This window comes from Aethalodelphis obliquidens, unplaced genomic scaffold (assembly GCF_003676395.1).
Source record: "Aethalodelphis obliquidens isolate GAN/ISIS:26980383/991018 unplaced genomic scaffold, ASM367639v1 scaffold2, whole genome shotgun sequence".
Classification (NCBI taxonomy): domain Eukaryota; kingdom Metazoa; phylum Chordata; class Mammalia; order Artiodactyla; family Delphinidae; genus Aethalodelphis; species Aethalodelphis obliquidens.
Genome location: NW_020837946.1, coordinates 8452526 through 8465781, shown reverse-complemented (window position 1 = coordinate 8465781; position 13256 = coordinate 8452526). Strand labels below are relative to the sequence as shown.

Here is a 13256-nt window from a genome sequence, read left to right as displayed (position 1 = left end):
CCGCGGCGGGAGAGGCCACAACAGTGAGAGGCCCGCGTACCGCAAAAAAAAAAAAAAAAAAAAAAAAAAAAGTCCAGGGAAACATTAAATTTGCCAAATTATTTCAGTGAATAGAAATTTTGTAGGATTCCCAAACCAGTACTGTTCTCATTGAATCTTTTCTTTCTTTCTTTATTTGGTTGCATGGGTCTTAGTTGTGGCAGGCGGGCTCCTTAGTTGTGGCTCGTGGACTCCTTAGTTATGGCTGGCCAGCGCCTTAGTTGCAGCATATGGGCTGCTTAGTTGCGGCATGCATGTGGGATCTAGTTCCCTGACCAGGGATCGAACCCAGGCCCCCTGCATTGGGAGCATGGAGTCTTAACCACTGTACCACCAGGGAAGTCCCTAGAATCTTTTCTTTTGAAGGTAGTTTCCTCTCCTTCTCTATAAGCTAAAATTGTGCTTCTCAGTCCTTTAAACCTTGTGTGTGAGGAGCAAAATAAAGTACCAGATATTTATATTGATAAAATATGTGTTGTATTCCCACACTTCAGAGTCTTGTTATGTTATATAAGTGACTTTAGTGATCATTTAGCCTAATTCTATTATTTTTCAGGAAACTAAAGCCCAAAGAAATTGCGTGTACTCTTTTGGGAATCAGAATCTTGCTTGTTTGAACTTCGATGGTTTTTTAAATGTAACTCTTTTGGAAAAACTTACTAAGCAGCCCTGTTCTTTTTTTAAGGAACCTTGACACCTAGGATTTTAGACTTTAACTTTTATGTTAGTCTCTTTTAGAAGGTTATCGGGAGAGTAGCTAAGTGAGCCAGAAAATTCTGTCCTACTTCAGTGAAAAGACTGAGGCCAGTAGGAAGGTCTTTCTCAGCTAATAAACCCCCTATCCACAAATCATATAGTTTATACATATCTCTACCTCATTTCCTCTGTTGGTCTCAGGTAAAAATTTTCTTGTCAGATAAAACTTTTTGGTTACCAGCAATAAAACCCTCTGTTTAAACAAGGAGTTTATTGGAAGTAGCTTATTTAATTAAAGGAAAAGCTGATGAACCAGTTCTCACAAAGGTTAAGCACAGGGCAGTTCTAGGAATCTAGATAACAAGAAGTAATGGGATCATCTCTTCAGGGCACTACTGTCAGGATGAATGAACTTGAAATGTTTTTGGTCCTTGGGTCATTCCACCTAAGAAAGATTAAAATTCCAGACGAGCATCTGATTGGCCTGTCTTGGGTCACAGGCCCACACTTTCGCTAGGGGAAGATGGGAGCTTATTTTAAGTGATGGTTCCACCAAGACTCGAACCAGTGGGGAGGAATATTCCCCAAGCAGGAGTGGGGTGCTGTCACCAATAAAAGGATACCGTACATTCGAAAGTAACAGATCACCACAAAAGTGTTCTTCAAATAAAGACTAACTTTTGGTCTTGACACCATTTTCTCCCACTTTCTTCATAACCATGAAGTTATGAAGAAACTTTTTTCTCCTTTATCTTCAGTTTCCTTCTATGCTGCCTCCCTCAGTCCACAAGCATCTTCAGGTCTCACCTATCCTAAAAAAATCTTTCCTCACCACTTGCTTCTCCCTTTTAGTTGTTGTCATCTTTCTCCTCCCCTTCTCATGTGAATTTATTAAAAGAGAGCTGTACTGTCTCCACTTTCATTTTTTTCATTTCCTTTTCAACCCACTATTATTTTGCATCAGCAAGCAGCATTCTTTTGAAACTGAAATTGGTGAGGTTACCACTGGCCCTCTGTATCCTTTGATCATACTTCCTAGGCCAGCTGCTTTCCATGCCTAATATCACAACGTATTTTGAAATTAGAATGAAAGTTGGATTTTAAGTGCAGTGTACCAAATAAATGGAGCCCATCCTTTTTCTCTAGATTGTTCGACATGGTGGCAGTCTGGGCCTTGGTTTGGCTGCCATGGGGACTGCACGCCAGGATGTGTATGATTTGCTAAAAACAAACCTTTATCAGGATGATGCTGTGACAGGTAAGTGATTCTTTCCAAAGATAACAAACTCTAGGATTAATTAATGTAACTGTAATATTTGTTTTCTACCTATATTTTGTGGTCTCTTAAAAATCTAATGGATTTCTCTATTTGTAGAGAATTCTTTTTAGGAAGTATAGGAATAGATTTCTCTATTTGCCCCATTTATCAAACTCATTTTATAAAAATATGTTTTGTGATATATAGGCTTTTTAAAATGGTATGTCTTGTGTGTATGTCTGTATAACTGACTTCTGCAAATAGAAGTTTATTAGAGTGATCTGCTTGTATCCTGAGGCTGTCTCTACTGCTAGGTGATAATGTAGAAAAAATATTGCCATAATGTCTCCTTTGAAATCTCTGTAGGATTTTGTAGTGTATCCTATCAAGATTTAAAAGGAAAATAGCTGTAAATATATGGATGTACTTCCACATAAACTATTCTTTATGTCTGATGACTTGAAACAATGCTCTCAGAAGCTAATGGTTGTTTTGATAGTTGATGCTAATAGTTAGCACTTCCAATAGGATATGTTTTATTTACTTTACGTACATAACTCGTACTCTTTAATGTTTTGCTTTTCACTCACTAGGGGAAGCAGCTGGCCTGGCCCTAGGTTTGGTTATGTTGGGCTCTAAAAATGCCCAGGCTATTGAGGACATGGTTGGCTATGCACAGGAAACTCAACATGAGAAGATTCTACGTGGTCTTGCAGTTGGCATAGCATTAGTGATGTACGGAAGGATGGAGGAGGCTGATGCTCTCATTGAATCTCTCTGCCGTGATAAGGTCACATATTATTCATCCTTTTTTCCCTGCATTTCCTCACCCTCCGGTTATTATATCCAGCATTTACAGAAACACTTAACCTTTACTGGAAATTATCTTTGTTCCTATCAGAACTCTTAGGCACATTTGTTGATAAAACTTCTCAAAAGATATATAAAGCCTTATAGAATTTAGGAAAGAAAAACACTGATTAAAAGAGGTGAGCAGGGCTAATTTGAGAATTTTAAATTTAATCAAGACTTCAGTGATTTTTCAAATAAGCAGATTTAGAAAAATTCTTTAGAAATATATAAGTTGATTTCTTTTAGAAATAATGTTTTGGGGATGATTTCATAATCATTTAATAAGACATAAAGTTTACTTCATTGTTTTTTCATCAGAAAACAGTGCCAATCTCTATACTTATTTATTTGGGTGAGATTTTTTTCCTTTGCCTTTTGTTTTGTTTTTACAATGGTATTGTATATGGTAGGTAGTCAGTGGTAAACAGTACTGTCCTCTGTAATCTGATAAAAACATCCACTGCTATAGTTTATTGATAAAACTAATTATTTTGCTCACCTATCAGACTACATATCTCTTCCACTCAGTGCTCAGTGGCCAAGAATTAAGTGGTAAGGTAAAAGCAAGTTAGAATGTAGAATTAGAAGCAAGCTTCTTTGTTGTTTGACAAATGGAAGTTGAGAATCATAGGGCAGTGAGTGTTGGTATTGGGCTTGAGTTTATACTTTATAAAAAGTGTGAGGCAGCATAGGCATGTTGCACAGAATATTGGGAATTAGAAGCAGTTAACTACTACCATATTAGAGTCTTTTAATTCTCCATTTGTGTAGAGAACTGCCAACCACAAAATGGTGCTCCTTGAGTTCATTTCTTACCTAAAACCAGCTCCCCTGATGGATGAAACTAAGCCTGTAGAAGTTACTATCTGAAATAAGTTGATGATTGATATTGAATTATTTCTTAGGATCCAATTCTTCGACGATCTGGAATGTATACCGTGGCCATGGCTTATTGTGGTTCAGGTAACAACAAAGCTATTCGCCGCCTGCTACACGTTGCTGTAAGTACTCTGACCTTTCTTGGATAGGCATGGAAGAGAAAGTTTGCAGACGGACACTAAATGTGCTGATGACTGCACACCCACACCACATAACTATCACCAGCGGCCCCAGGTTCAGATTCTCATTCATGGAGCACAGTCAGCCATAACCTAGCGCCAGGTTCACTTAGCTTTTCAGAAGGATACAGGAAAGGATGACAGTGTGTCTATTTGAATGAAAGTCCTTAAAGTCATTTAGGAGCAACTTCTGAAACTCTATTCCAAGGGGCACCCTCATTTATAAGGGACAGGACCATGTGAATGGATCCAGGAACTTGGACATGCACTAGAACACAGCAGGGAATGACACGGAGTCTTTGGCATCATTGAACTTAATGGAATACATTGAGCTTAGGGAATACAGATGCCAGAACAAATTAATACAAGTGTAATGAGAGTTGCAACACAGAAAACTCAAACTGCATATCAGCTGCTTCCTTTGAGGAACATGATATGTCTTCCCGTCTGCAAATAAATTGTAAAGCATTCGTCTAGGACTTCAACACACCTCAGGAGAATTGTTCCTGGGTATTCCATATTTATTGTCATGATTGTGTATGGAATTTTCCTCCCATTACATTTTCTGCCAGGTTATTATTGGTGTAAAACAAAAGCTATTGATTTTTTTAGATTTATTTTGTAAACTGGACACCTTATTAAACTCTTTTATTGTGTTTAAAAAAAAAAGACCATGTGAATGTGTGCAGCCACCCCAGGGTAGGGAAATCTAATGAACAATAGGAACGACTTCTTTTTCCAGCCTGTGAAGTTAGCTTCCAGGTACCCCTAAGGGACATGCTCTATGACAGGAGACACGTTGCACGGGGAAGCCAATGCCCATGTTTTCCAACAGGCTTTTTCCACTCAGAGTCACCCAATCCAGGTACAGTTTTTCAGTGATAAATAATGTTGCCTGATAACACAGTGGACGTTCCATATGTCTTAACCCAGTAGGTTTCTACCATCTTGGTGCTGGGAGATGGTAGACCCAAGGTCATCTTCCCATGCAGAAAGGATTTAGAGCTATTATTATTTCTTTCTTCCTAGAGATATTCACATGACACAGTATTTATTAATAATTTATTATTTATCAGTGCAGCATGTGGTATGTTATAGATGGTTGTATTTTGCTTGAGTTTAGGACATACAGTTTTGAAAACAACATTGAAGGAATGGTTAGATTTTCAACGTGGCCCACAAAAGCTATGGTAGAGCTGAAATAGTCTTTAGAAGTAGCCCTGCATCTTAAACTTCACCAAACTATAAAGGCTTCTAAGCCTTGAAATGAAGAAATTCTCAGATGAATTTTTCTTAATTGGGGTAAGACATTCTAATAGAGGAATACAGTAGTCCCCCCTTACCCACGGGGTATATGTTCCAAGACGCCCAGTGGATGCCTGAAACCACGGATAGTCCATATACTATGTTTTTTCATATACATAACATACATACATACCTGTAATAAAGTTTAACTTATAAATTAGGTACAGTAAGAGAATACCTGAATTGCAGCATCACTACTCCTGTGCTTTGGGGCCATTATTAGGTAAAATAAAGATTATTTGAATATAAGCACTGCAATACCTCATCGATCTGATAACTGAGAGGGCTACTATGTGACTAGTGTATGGATAGCATATACAACTGAGACACACCAAACAAAGGAATGATTTACATCCCAGGCGGGACAGAGTGGGATGGTGTGAGATTTCATTAGAATACTCAGAATGACATGCAATTTAAAACTTATGAATTGTTTATTTCTGGAATTTTCCATTTAATATTCAGACCACAGTTGACTGTGGGTAACTGAAACTGCTGAAAGTGAAACCATGGATTAGGGAGGTGGCTACGGTAATATACTAATGAGATCTAGTTTACATTTAAATGATGTGGGCCTCTCATATCAGTTTATTCTAGTAATGTGATGAATGTAGTAATAGGATGCATGTAGTATAATGTAATTATCCTTTAAATTTTTTCCTAGGTAAGTGATGTTAACGACGATGTCAGGAGGGCAGCAGTAGAATCACTTGGGTTCATTCTCTTCAGGTAATAATTTCTAACTTCTGATTCTATTTATATTCCATTTCTATTTGTAGTTAGTAATTAAACAGAAACTAAATATCTGAGGAAGTATGTCTAGGTTCAGAGTGAGGACCATATAACATTAAAGTTAGTACTGTTCCTCTGAAAAAGAAGCCAGTATGTTTTGAGAGTCTGAGATGCTCTTTGAGAAGCAGTAGTCCTCTTCCCATGTATATTGGTAATTCAAAAGGGATGCTATCTCTCACACAGACTTGTAGAGTTCTTGAAGCTCTTTAATGAGAGTGAAAGGTATTAGGTTTTGTTTAAATGCAAAGGAGTGGAAAATGTGCAGATTTGGAGATGCCCTTGGCATTATAGTATGGTTGTGATTTAGAGGACACACTCTGAAACCAATCTGCCAGGATTGAATCTTGGCCCTGTCACTTACTAGCTGAGTGACTTTGGGCTTGTTACTTAGCGTCTTTGAACTTCAAATTCCTAAGGGTATAGGAGTAGTACCTAAGACTGTTTTTTGACAGTTAAGTGAATTAATATGTCTAAAGTCTTTCGAACTGTATCTGGCACTAGTAAGTGCTATTCAAGTGTGTATGAGTAGTGGCAGTTGCAATAGTTGTGGTAGATGCAGTAGTACTTCTTACAGTAGTTCTTCTCTCCAATTTCATATACACTGTTTCTTTTCGCTTAGGTACTTTATCTTAAAATGCAACATAGGAAAATAAAAAGTATTTCTTTCAGCTCGTTTTTGGGCACTGCTTATTAGAGTTTACTTGTGAAATTACACAGTAAAATAAGTTCTGAAGGTGCATGTAAGATGAGTTTCATGTACTTTTCATCTTTGGTATAGATTGTATATATATTTTTTCCAACAAATATTTACTCAACATCCACTGTGAACTGGTTAGAGGACCTTCTCTAAGATGCAAGATAGGAAGTTAACCATTTACTGCAGGCACTAAATATATTTTTCCTATTGTGGATAAAAATGTTGAATAAAACAGCAAAGCACACATCCATATAGCATGTTAATAGGTTTCTCCTTACACCAGTCAGTTTTGTTGAATGAGGTTGTTCAAAAAAATACTAATCTCCTTTACTGTATTACCTCTAACCTCATTTGTCTAACTTGTTCACAGAGAGACTAGAGAACTTTCACTAAATCCTAAAGTCATAGTATTTATACAGATCTACTAGTCTGGTACCTCTAAAACAGATTATGTGGTTAATTGGTTATTATTGTTTTTAGTAAATTCATAGAAGTATCACGTGTTCATTGATTCCTTTTCTGAGATCTGATAAAACCTATTTGTGTTAAGCTATTCCACATTTTTTCAAAAGATCTACAGCAGGCTCCATAGTTTAAATTTCTTGAGTCCTGTCTCTTTTTGAACACTGGAATATTTAGCCACGTACAGTCCTTTTGTATCTTTGCCATTTTCTGTTTTTGCTCAGATTTGTCAACAGTGGTTCTACAATTATATTCACAAGTTCTGTTTCAGGGAAGTGATTCATTTAGCTTAGAGACTTGAACTCATTTAAGGCACCCAGTCTCTTCACCTGTTTTGCATTTTGATCAGTCTTAACAACGTTACTTTCTATCTTTCTGGTCTAAAAAGCATTCTCCTGAGACAAAAGATGGAAGCAGAATAGAAGTTGAATAGTTCTGTTTCCTTCCTGTCATCTTTGGCATATCATTCTAGCCAACCTGTGATGCTAACCTTTCCTTAATTTTGTTCTAGAGATTAGACACAATTGAAAACCAAAAACAAATGGTTTTATTATTGCTATTCGGGGAGGTTTTTTTTTAATTCTTATTGGAAAACTAGATAATTTGTATATGGAAAATATATTCTTCTAGGTGTGCCCTTAGTAACTATTGGCCTGTATAAAGAATCCTACTCATCATGGTCTCTTCCTGTGTTTTATCTATTCAGTCGGCTACTAACTGTTCCTATTAGTCACTTTATATTTTATATCATATAAATCAGTCACCTAGTGTGTGTATTCTGCCACACAGGAAGTTGAGCTTTCGTGAAAACTGTTTTTCTTCCATTTTTAACCTGACAGTGCTTTGCTCTCTAATTATCAAAATTCATTTCTGCCCTTGTGTTTACTGTAGCTTACACATGTGCTCAGTTCCCAGTTTCAGCAGCAGATGTCTTCCATGAGCTGCTTTTAGGCTTTGCTAAGATCTCTACTACCTAGGATACTCAGATCCAGCTAATGAGTTGTTTTTGTGCTCATTATTTCTAAGGGACCATTCAGAGTTCTGTTGCTGTTGTTTTCTTTTTTCTTCATAATATGATTCTTATAAGAGGTAGAAACTGGAAAAGACTTTATAGGTAACTTTGTCTAAAACTTCATGGATGAAGAAAATTAAATGTAATCAACTTGTCTAAGGAGTTGCAGTTAAAGCCAAGTTCTCTAATTTTAGATTGTTGTCAATTCCCTGGAGTGATTTTTTTTTTTTTTTTTTGCGGTATGCGGGCCTCTCACTGTTGTGGCCTCTCCCATTGCGGAGCACAGACTCTGGACGCGCAGGCTCAGCGGCCACGGCTCACGGGCCCAGCCGCTCCGCGGCATGTGGGATCCTCCCGGACCGGGGCACGAACCCATGTCCCCTGCATTGGCAGGCGGACTCTCAACCACTGCACCACCAGGGAAGCCTTGGAGTGATAACTTTTAAAGGTGAAAAAAACCTTAGAAATAAAACAGTATTCCCATTTTTTTTTGAAGAGAAGAAAATTGAATTCCAAAATTGTTAACAAAACTTCCTGTTGTCATAGAGCTGAATGGTAGAACAGAAATTCAAAACAAGTCTCAGGATAGACCAATGCTTTCTCTACCATGCCTTTACTTCAGAGCGCCTTCTTTCTGAGTGTCTGTGATAGAACATTTTTATTCTCAAATTTCCTTATTAAGTTTAATATTTGGAAAGTTTCTGTACTGTATCCTAAGAATTAGTAAATGTTTTCTGATGTGTCATCGGTTGCTTTCTTAGTGTGCTCCATTTTATCATTTCTTCCCTTTTAAATGATACTTTTAAAATAACCACAGACATTTGGCCCCCTTGAATTGTGTTTTAAGGATTTATTTCTTCTTAATTTTTAAAACTTCTTTTAAAGTGTACTTATTGGACACAAATACTGAAAACATATCAGTAAACACATATTTGTACTTCAGCAACTAAGGTGAAATTGTCTTTGTAGGAAACTAAAAATTTTCATGTGTAGGGCTTCCCTGGTGGCACAGTGGTTGAGAGTCCGCCTGCTGATGCAGGGGACACGGGTTCATGCCCCGGTCCGGGAAGATCCCACATGCCGTGGAACGGCTGGGCCCATGAGCCGTGGCCGCTGAGCCTGCGCGTCCAGAGCCTGTGCTCTGCAACGGGAGAGGCCACAACAGTGAGAGGCCCACGTACTGCAAAAAAAAAAAAAAAAAATTTCATGTATATTATCTCCTTTATTCTTAGGATAGTCCAGGGAGTTGTAGTGTTTTCACTGTTTCTTTCTACTGGTATTTGTGGGTTATATGTTCATAATCTGTATGATAAAAATAGAAAATTAAATTGAAAAACATTCTTGCCAAGTTGAAATGAACCTAGTGTAATTTTAATCCAGTAAATAGGTGATTCGTGGGTCCATTGTTATTAGTCTAGTCAGCAGATTTATTGTCACTACTCTGTACAGTACTGTGCTTGGCATTGACTGAAAACTCAGTTGGAATTGAACAGAATCTGAATTATTTCATCTTCACATCGGAGAGGAAAATGAAGAAAGAGGCTAATAGAAGTATTAGTTTTTATATACTTGTTGAAATTAAGTTGCTATAATGGTGAACAAGGTGATGATCTGATATAGACCTTTCTTAAAATTAGATAGGGCTTCCCTGGTGGCGCAGTGGTTGAGAGTCCGCCTGCCGATGCAGGGGACACGGGTTTGTGCCCCAGTCCGGGAAGATCCCACATGCCACGGAGCGGCTGGGCCCGTGAGCCATGGCCACTGAGCCTGCGCATCCAGAGCCTGTGCTCCACAACGGGAGAGGCTAAAACAGTGAGAGGCCCACATACCGCCAAAAAAAAAAAAAAATTAGATAATCTTTGATATCCGTGATCATCTTTGCTATGACTTAAGCTTACAATATAACACTAAATATTTCTCAATTTATACATTAATTTACTTGCAGATATGGATGGATCTCACAAGATCAGAGGGAGATTCTTGGTGCAGATACTTTTTAGACCACAAAAAATGGTTTCTTGAATAGAAATATGTTGCATCATCATAGATCCTTAGCATTTGAAGGAACCCTAGCAATCAGATAGTTACCACCAAATGTGTAAATTATCTTTACAATATCTCCATTCACAATTTTGTATCAATTTGATACATATTCTCTGTGTGCTGTTTTCTGTTTCTGCCTCAGTGTCTGGATGCTGTAACTTCCTTTAGTTTTGTTTTTTTAATTCTTCCTTCTATCTGCATCTTTGTTTTCCCCTCGCATTCAATTAACAATAATAATGGGGCTTCCCTGGTGGCGCAGTGGTTGAGAGTCCGCCTGCCGATGCAGGGGACACAGGTTCGTGCCCCGGTCTGGGAAGATCCCACATGCCATGGAGTGGCTAGGCCGGTGAGCCATGGCCACTGAGCCTGCGCTTCCGGAGCCTGTGCTCTGCAGTGGGAGAGACTACAACAGTGAGAGGCCCGCGTACCGCAAGGAATAAATAAATAAATACGGAGTAGAGTGAAAAAAATTTTTTTCAAAATTATTCTTCTAAATAGGTACAATCTATTCCTTTTCTTTGAAGGTAGAACTATTAAAGAGAGTCCCTTTGTTGCCATAGCAGTGGTTAACTTCGAGATTTGCTTTTAAATATAGATTTCCTTAAAATGTTTTAGAATAGAAATATCAGTTATGTATCAAAATGCTAAAAATTTTGTGCTGTGTTGTACTTTTTCAGAAATAGTTTATATTGGAGTTGTATTTCTTTTTCTAGAACCTTCTGGAAATACTAGAATGATCTCATTAACTAGCTCTCAGCTAACTGTAAGCAAGGAATTTTTTTTCAGGAATTGAAGCTGAACAGCTTAAAGGTCTTATAGTTAATTCTGTGGGTGTGCATATGTTTAAGCACATACACAAATTTGAAGTCAGTATAGAGCATGTGGGAAGATACTCCTTCTAATCTAGATTGTCTAGGGATAGAGCTTTGCCAGTGAGATTGCCATCTCTAGTATTTAAATTTTCTGAAACAATTTTATATGCCATCAGATACCTAAGACACAGTTTGGAATACTGTTGGAGTGATATCTGAAAACTTAATCTCTGACTTGGCAAGAATGTAAATCTTAACATACGCCAAACACTTCATATTAGAGACTGGAACCAAAATAGATAAGAATGACTTTTTTTTTTTTTTTAAGGAACGTAAATTATTTTGCCTCTTATTCGAGATAACCCATCCCTTTTTTTTTTTAACATCTTTATTGGAGTATAATTGCTTTACAGTGTTGTGTTAGTCTCTGCTGTATAACAAAGTGAATCAGCTATACATATACCTATATCCCCATATCTCCTCCCTCTTGTGTCTCCCTCCCACCCTCCCTATCCCACCCCTCTAGGTGGACACAAAGCACCTAGCTGATCTCCCTGTGCTATGTGGCTGCTTCCCACTAGCTATCTGTTTTACATTTGGTAGTGTATTTATGTCCATGCCACTCTCTCACTTCATCTCAGCTTACCCTTCCCCCTTCCTGTGTCCTCAAGTCCATTCTCTATGTCTGCGTCTTTATTCCTGTCCTGCCCCTAGGTTCTTCAGAGCCATTTTTTTTTTAGATTCCATATATATGTATTAGCATATGGTATTTGTTTTTCTCTTTCTGACTTACTTCACTCTGTATGACAGTCTCTAGGTCCATCCACCTCACTACAAATAACTCAGTTTTGTTTCTTTTTATGGCTGAGTAATATTCCATTGTATATATGTACCACATCTTCTTTATCCATTCATCTGTCAATGGACACTTAGGTTGCTTCCATGTCTTGGCTATTATAAATAGAGCTGCAATGAACATTGTGGTACATGACTCCTTTTGAATTACAGTTTTCTCAGGGTATATGCCCAGTAGTCGGATTGCTGGGCAGTATGGTAATTCTACTTTTAGTTTTTTAAGGAACCTTCATACTGTTCTCCATAGTGGCTATATCAACTTACATTCTCACCAACAGTGCAAGAGGGTTCCCTTTTCTCCACACCCTCTCCAGCATTTATTGTTTGTAGTTTTTTTTGATAATGGCCATTCTGACCAGTGTGAGGTGATAACCTCATTGTAGTTTTGATTTGTATTTCTCTAATGATTAGTGATGTTAAACATCCTTTCATGCGGAGATAACCCACCTTTAACACTGCTGAAAAAAGAGTTGTCACAAAAATGCCTAAAGTTTTAGTGATTTAGGAGTTAAATTTGTAAGGTATACTCTTTCTGGCAGATGACATAGAGCCCATAAGATCTGTAATAGAACCATGTTCTAGGAAAGGATTCTGCAATTTGAATTTTATATACCTGATTTTCTTATGCTGAGTGAGCTTCTCCATAGCCAGCATATTTCTTGTGATAATTTTCTTAAACTGTGTTGCCTGGAAGGGAGCAAGGATGGAGCAATAGGTTGAGGCATAAGAATGGGTCAGCCTGAAAAGGAAAGGCTAAGATATGGGCTGTCTTCACTGCAGATTCCCTCAGCCTAAATTTATTCACCATTTATGTGAGTAGCATAAAAATAAAATATCAAGGGCTTCCCAGGTGGCACAGTGGTTAAGAATCCGCCTGCCAATGCAGGGGACACGGGTTCGAGCCCTGGTCCAGAAAGATCCCACATGCCACAGAGCAACTAAGCCCATGCACCACAACTACTGAGCCTGCGCTCTGGAGCCCACAAGACACAACTGCTGAGCCCATATGCCACAACTACTGAAGCCCACGTGCCTAGAGCCCGTGCTCCGCAACAAGAGAAGCCACTGCAGTGAGAAGCCTGTGGACCGCGATGAGGAGTAGCCCCCACTCGCCGCAACTAGAGAGAACCCGCGCACAGCAATGAAGACCCAACGCCGCCAAAAATAAACAAAATAATTAAAAAATTAAAATATCGGGGCTTCCCTGGTGGCACAGTGGTTGGGGGTCCGCCTGCCGATGCAGGGGACGTGGGTTCGTGCCCCGGTCCGGGGGGATCCCACATGCCGTGGAGCAGCTGGGCCTGCGCGTCCAGAGCCTGTGCTCTGCGGCGGGGGAGGCCACAACGGTGAGAGGCCCGCGTACCGCAAAAAAAAA

General features: G+C 38.6%; 1 protein-coding gene across 3 annotated transcripts in view; it reads left to right on the top strand.

Annotated features, from left to right (window-relative positions):
• The window catches only part of PSMD1 (proteasome 26S subunit, non-ATPase 1), a 105241-nt gene that overhangs the window by 20882 nt on the left and 71103 nt on the right, over positions 1-13256 (top strand). For all 3 annotated transcript variants that reach the window (XM_027118680.1, XM_027118697.1, XM_027118687.1), the window contains 4 exons: positions 1882-1993; positions 2587-2783; positions 3751-3846; positions 5873-5937. In XM_027118680.1, coding sequence (XP_026974481.1) covers positions 1882-1993; positions 2587-2783; positions 3751-3846; positions 5873-5937 — 470 coding nt within the window. The remainder of the gene's footprint in view (positions 1-1881; positions 1994-2586; positions 2784-3750; positions 3847-5872; positions 5938-13256) is intronic.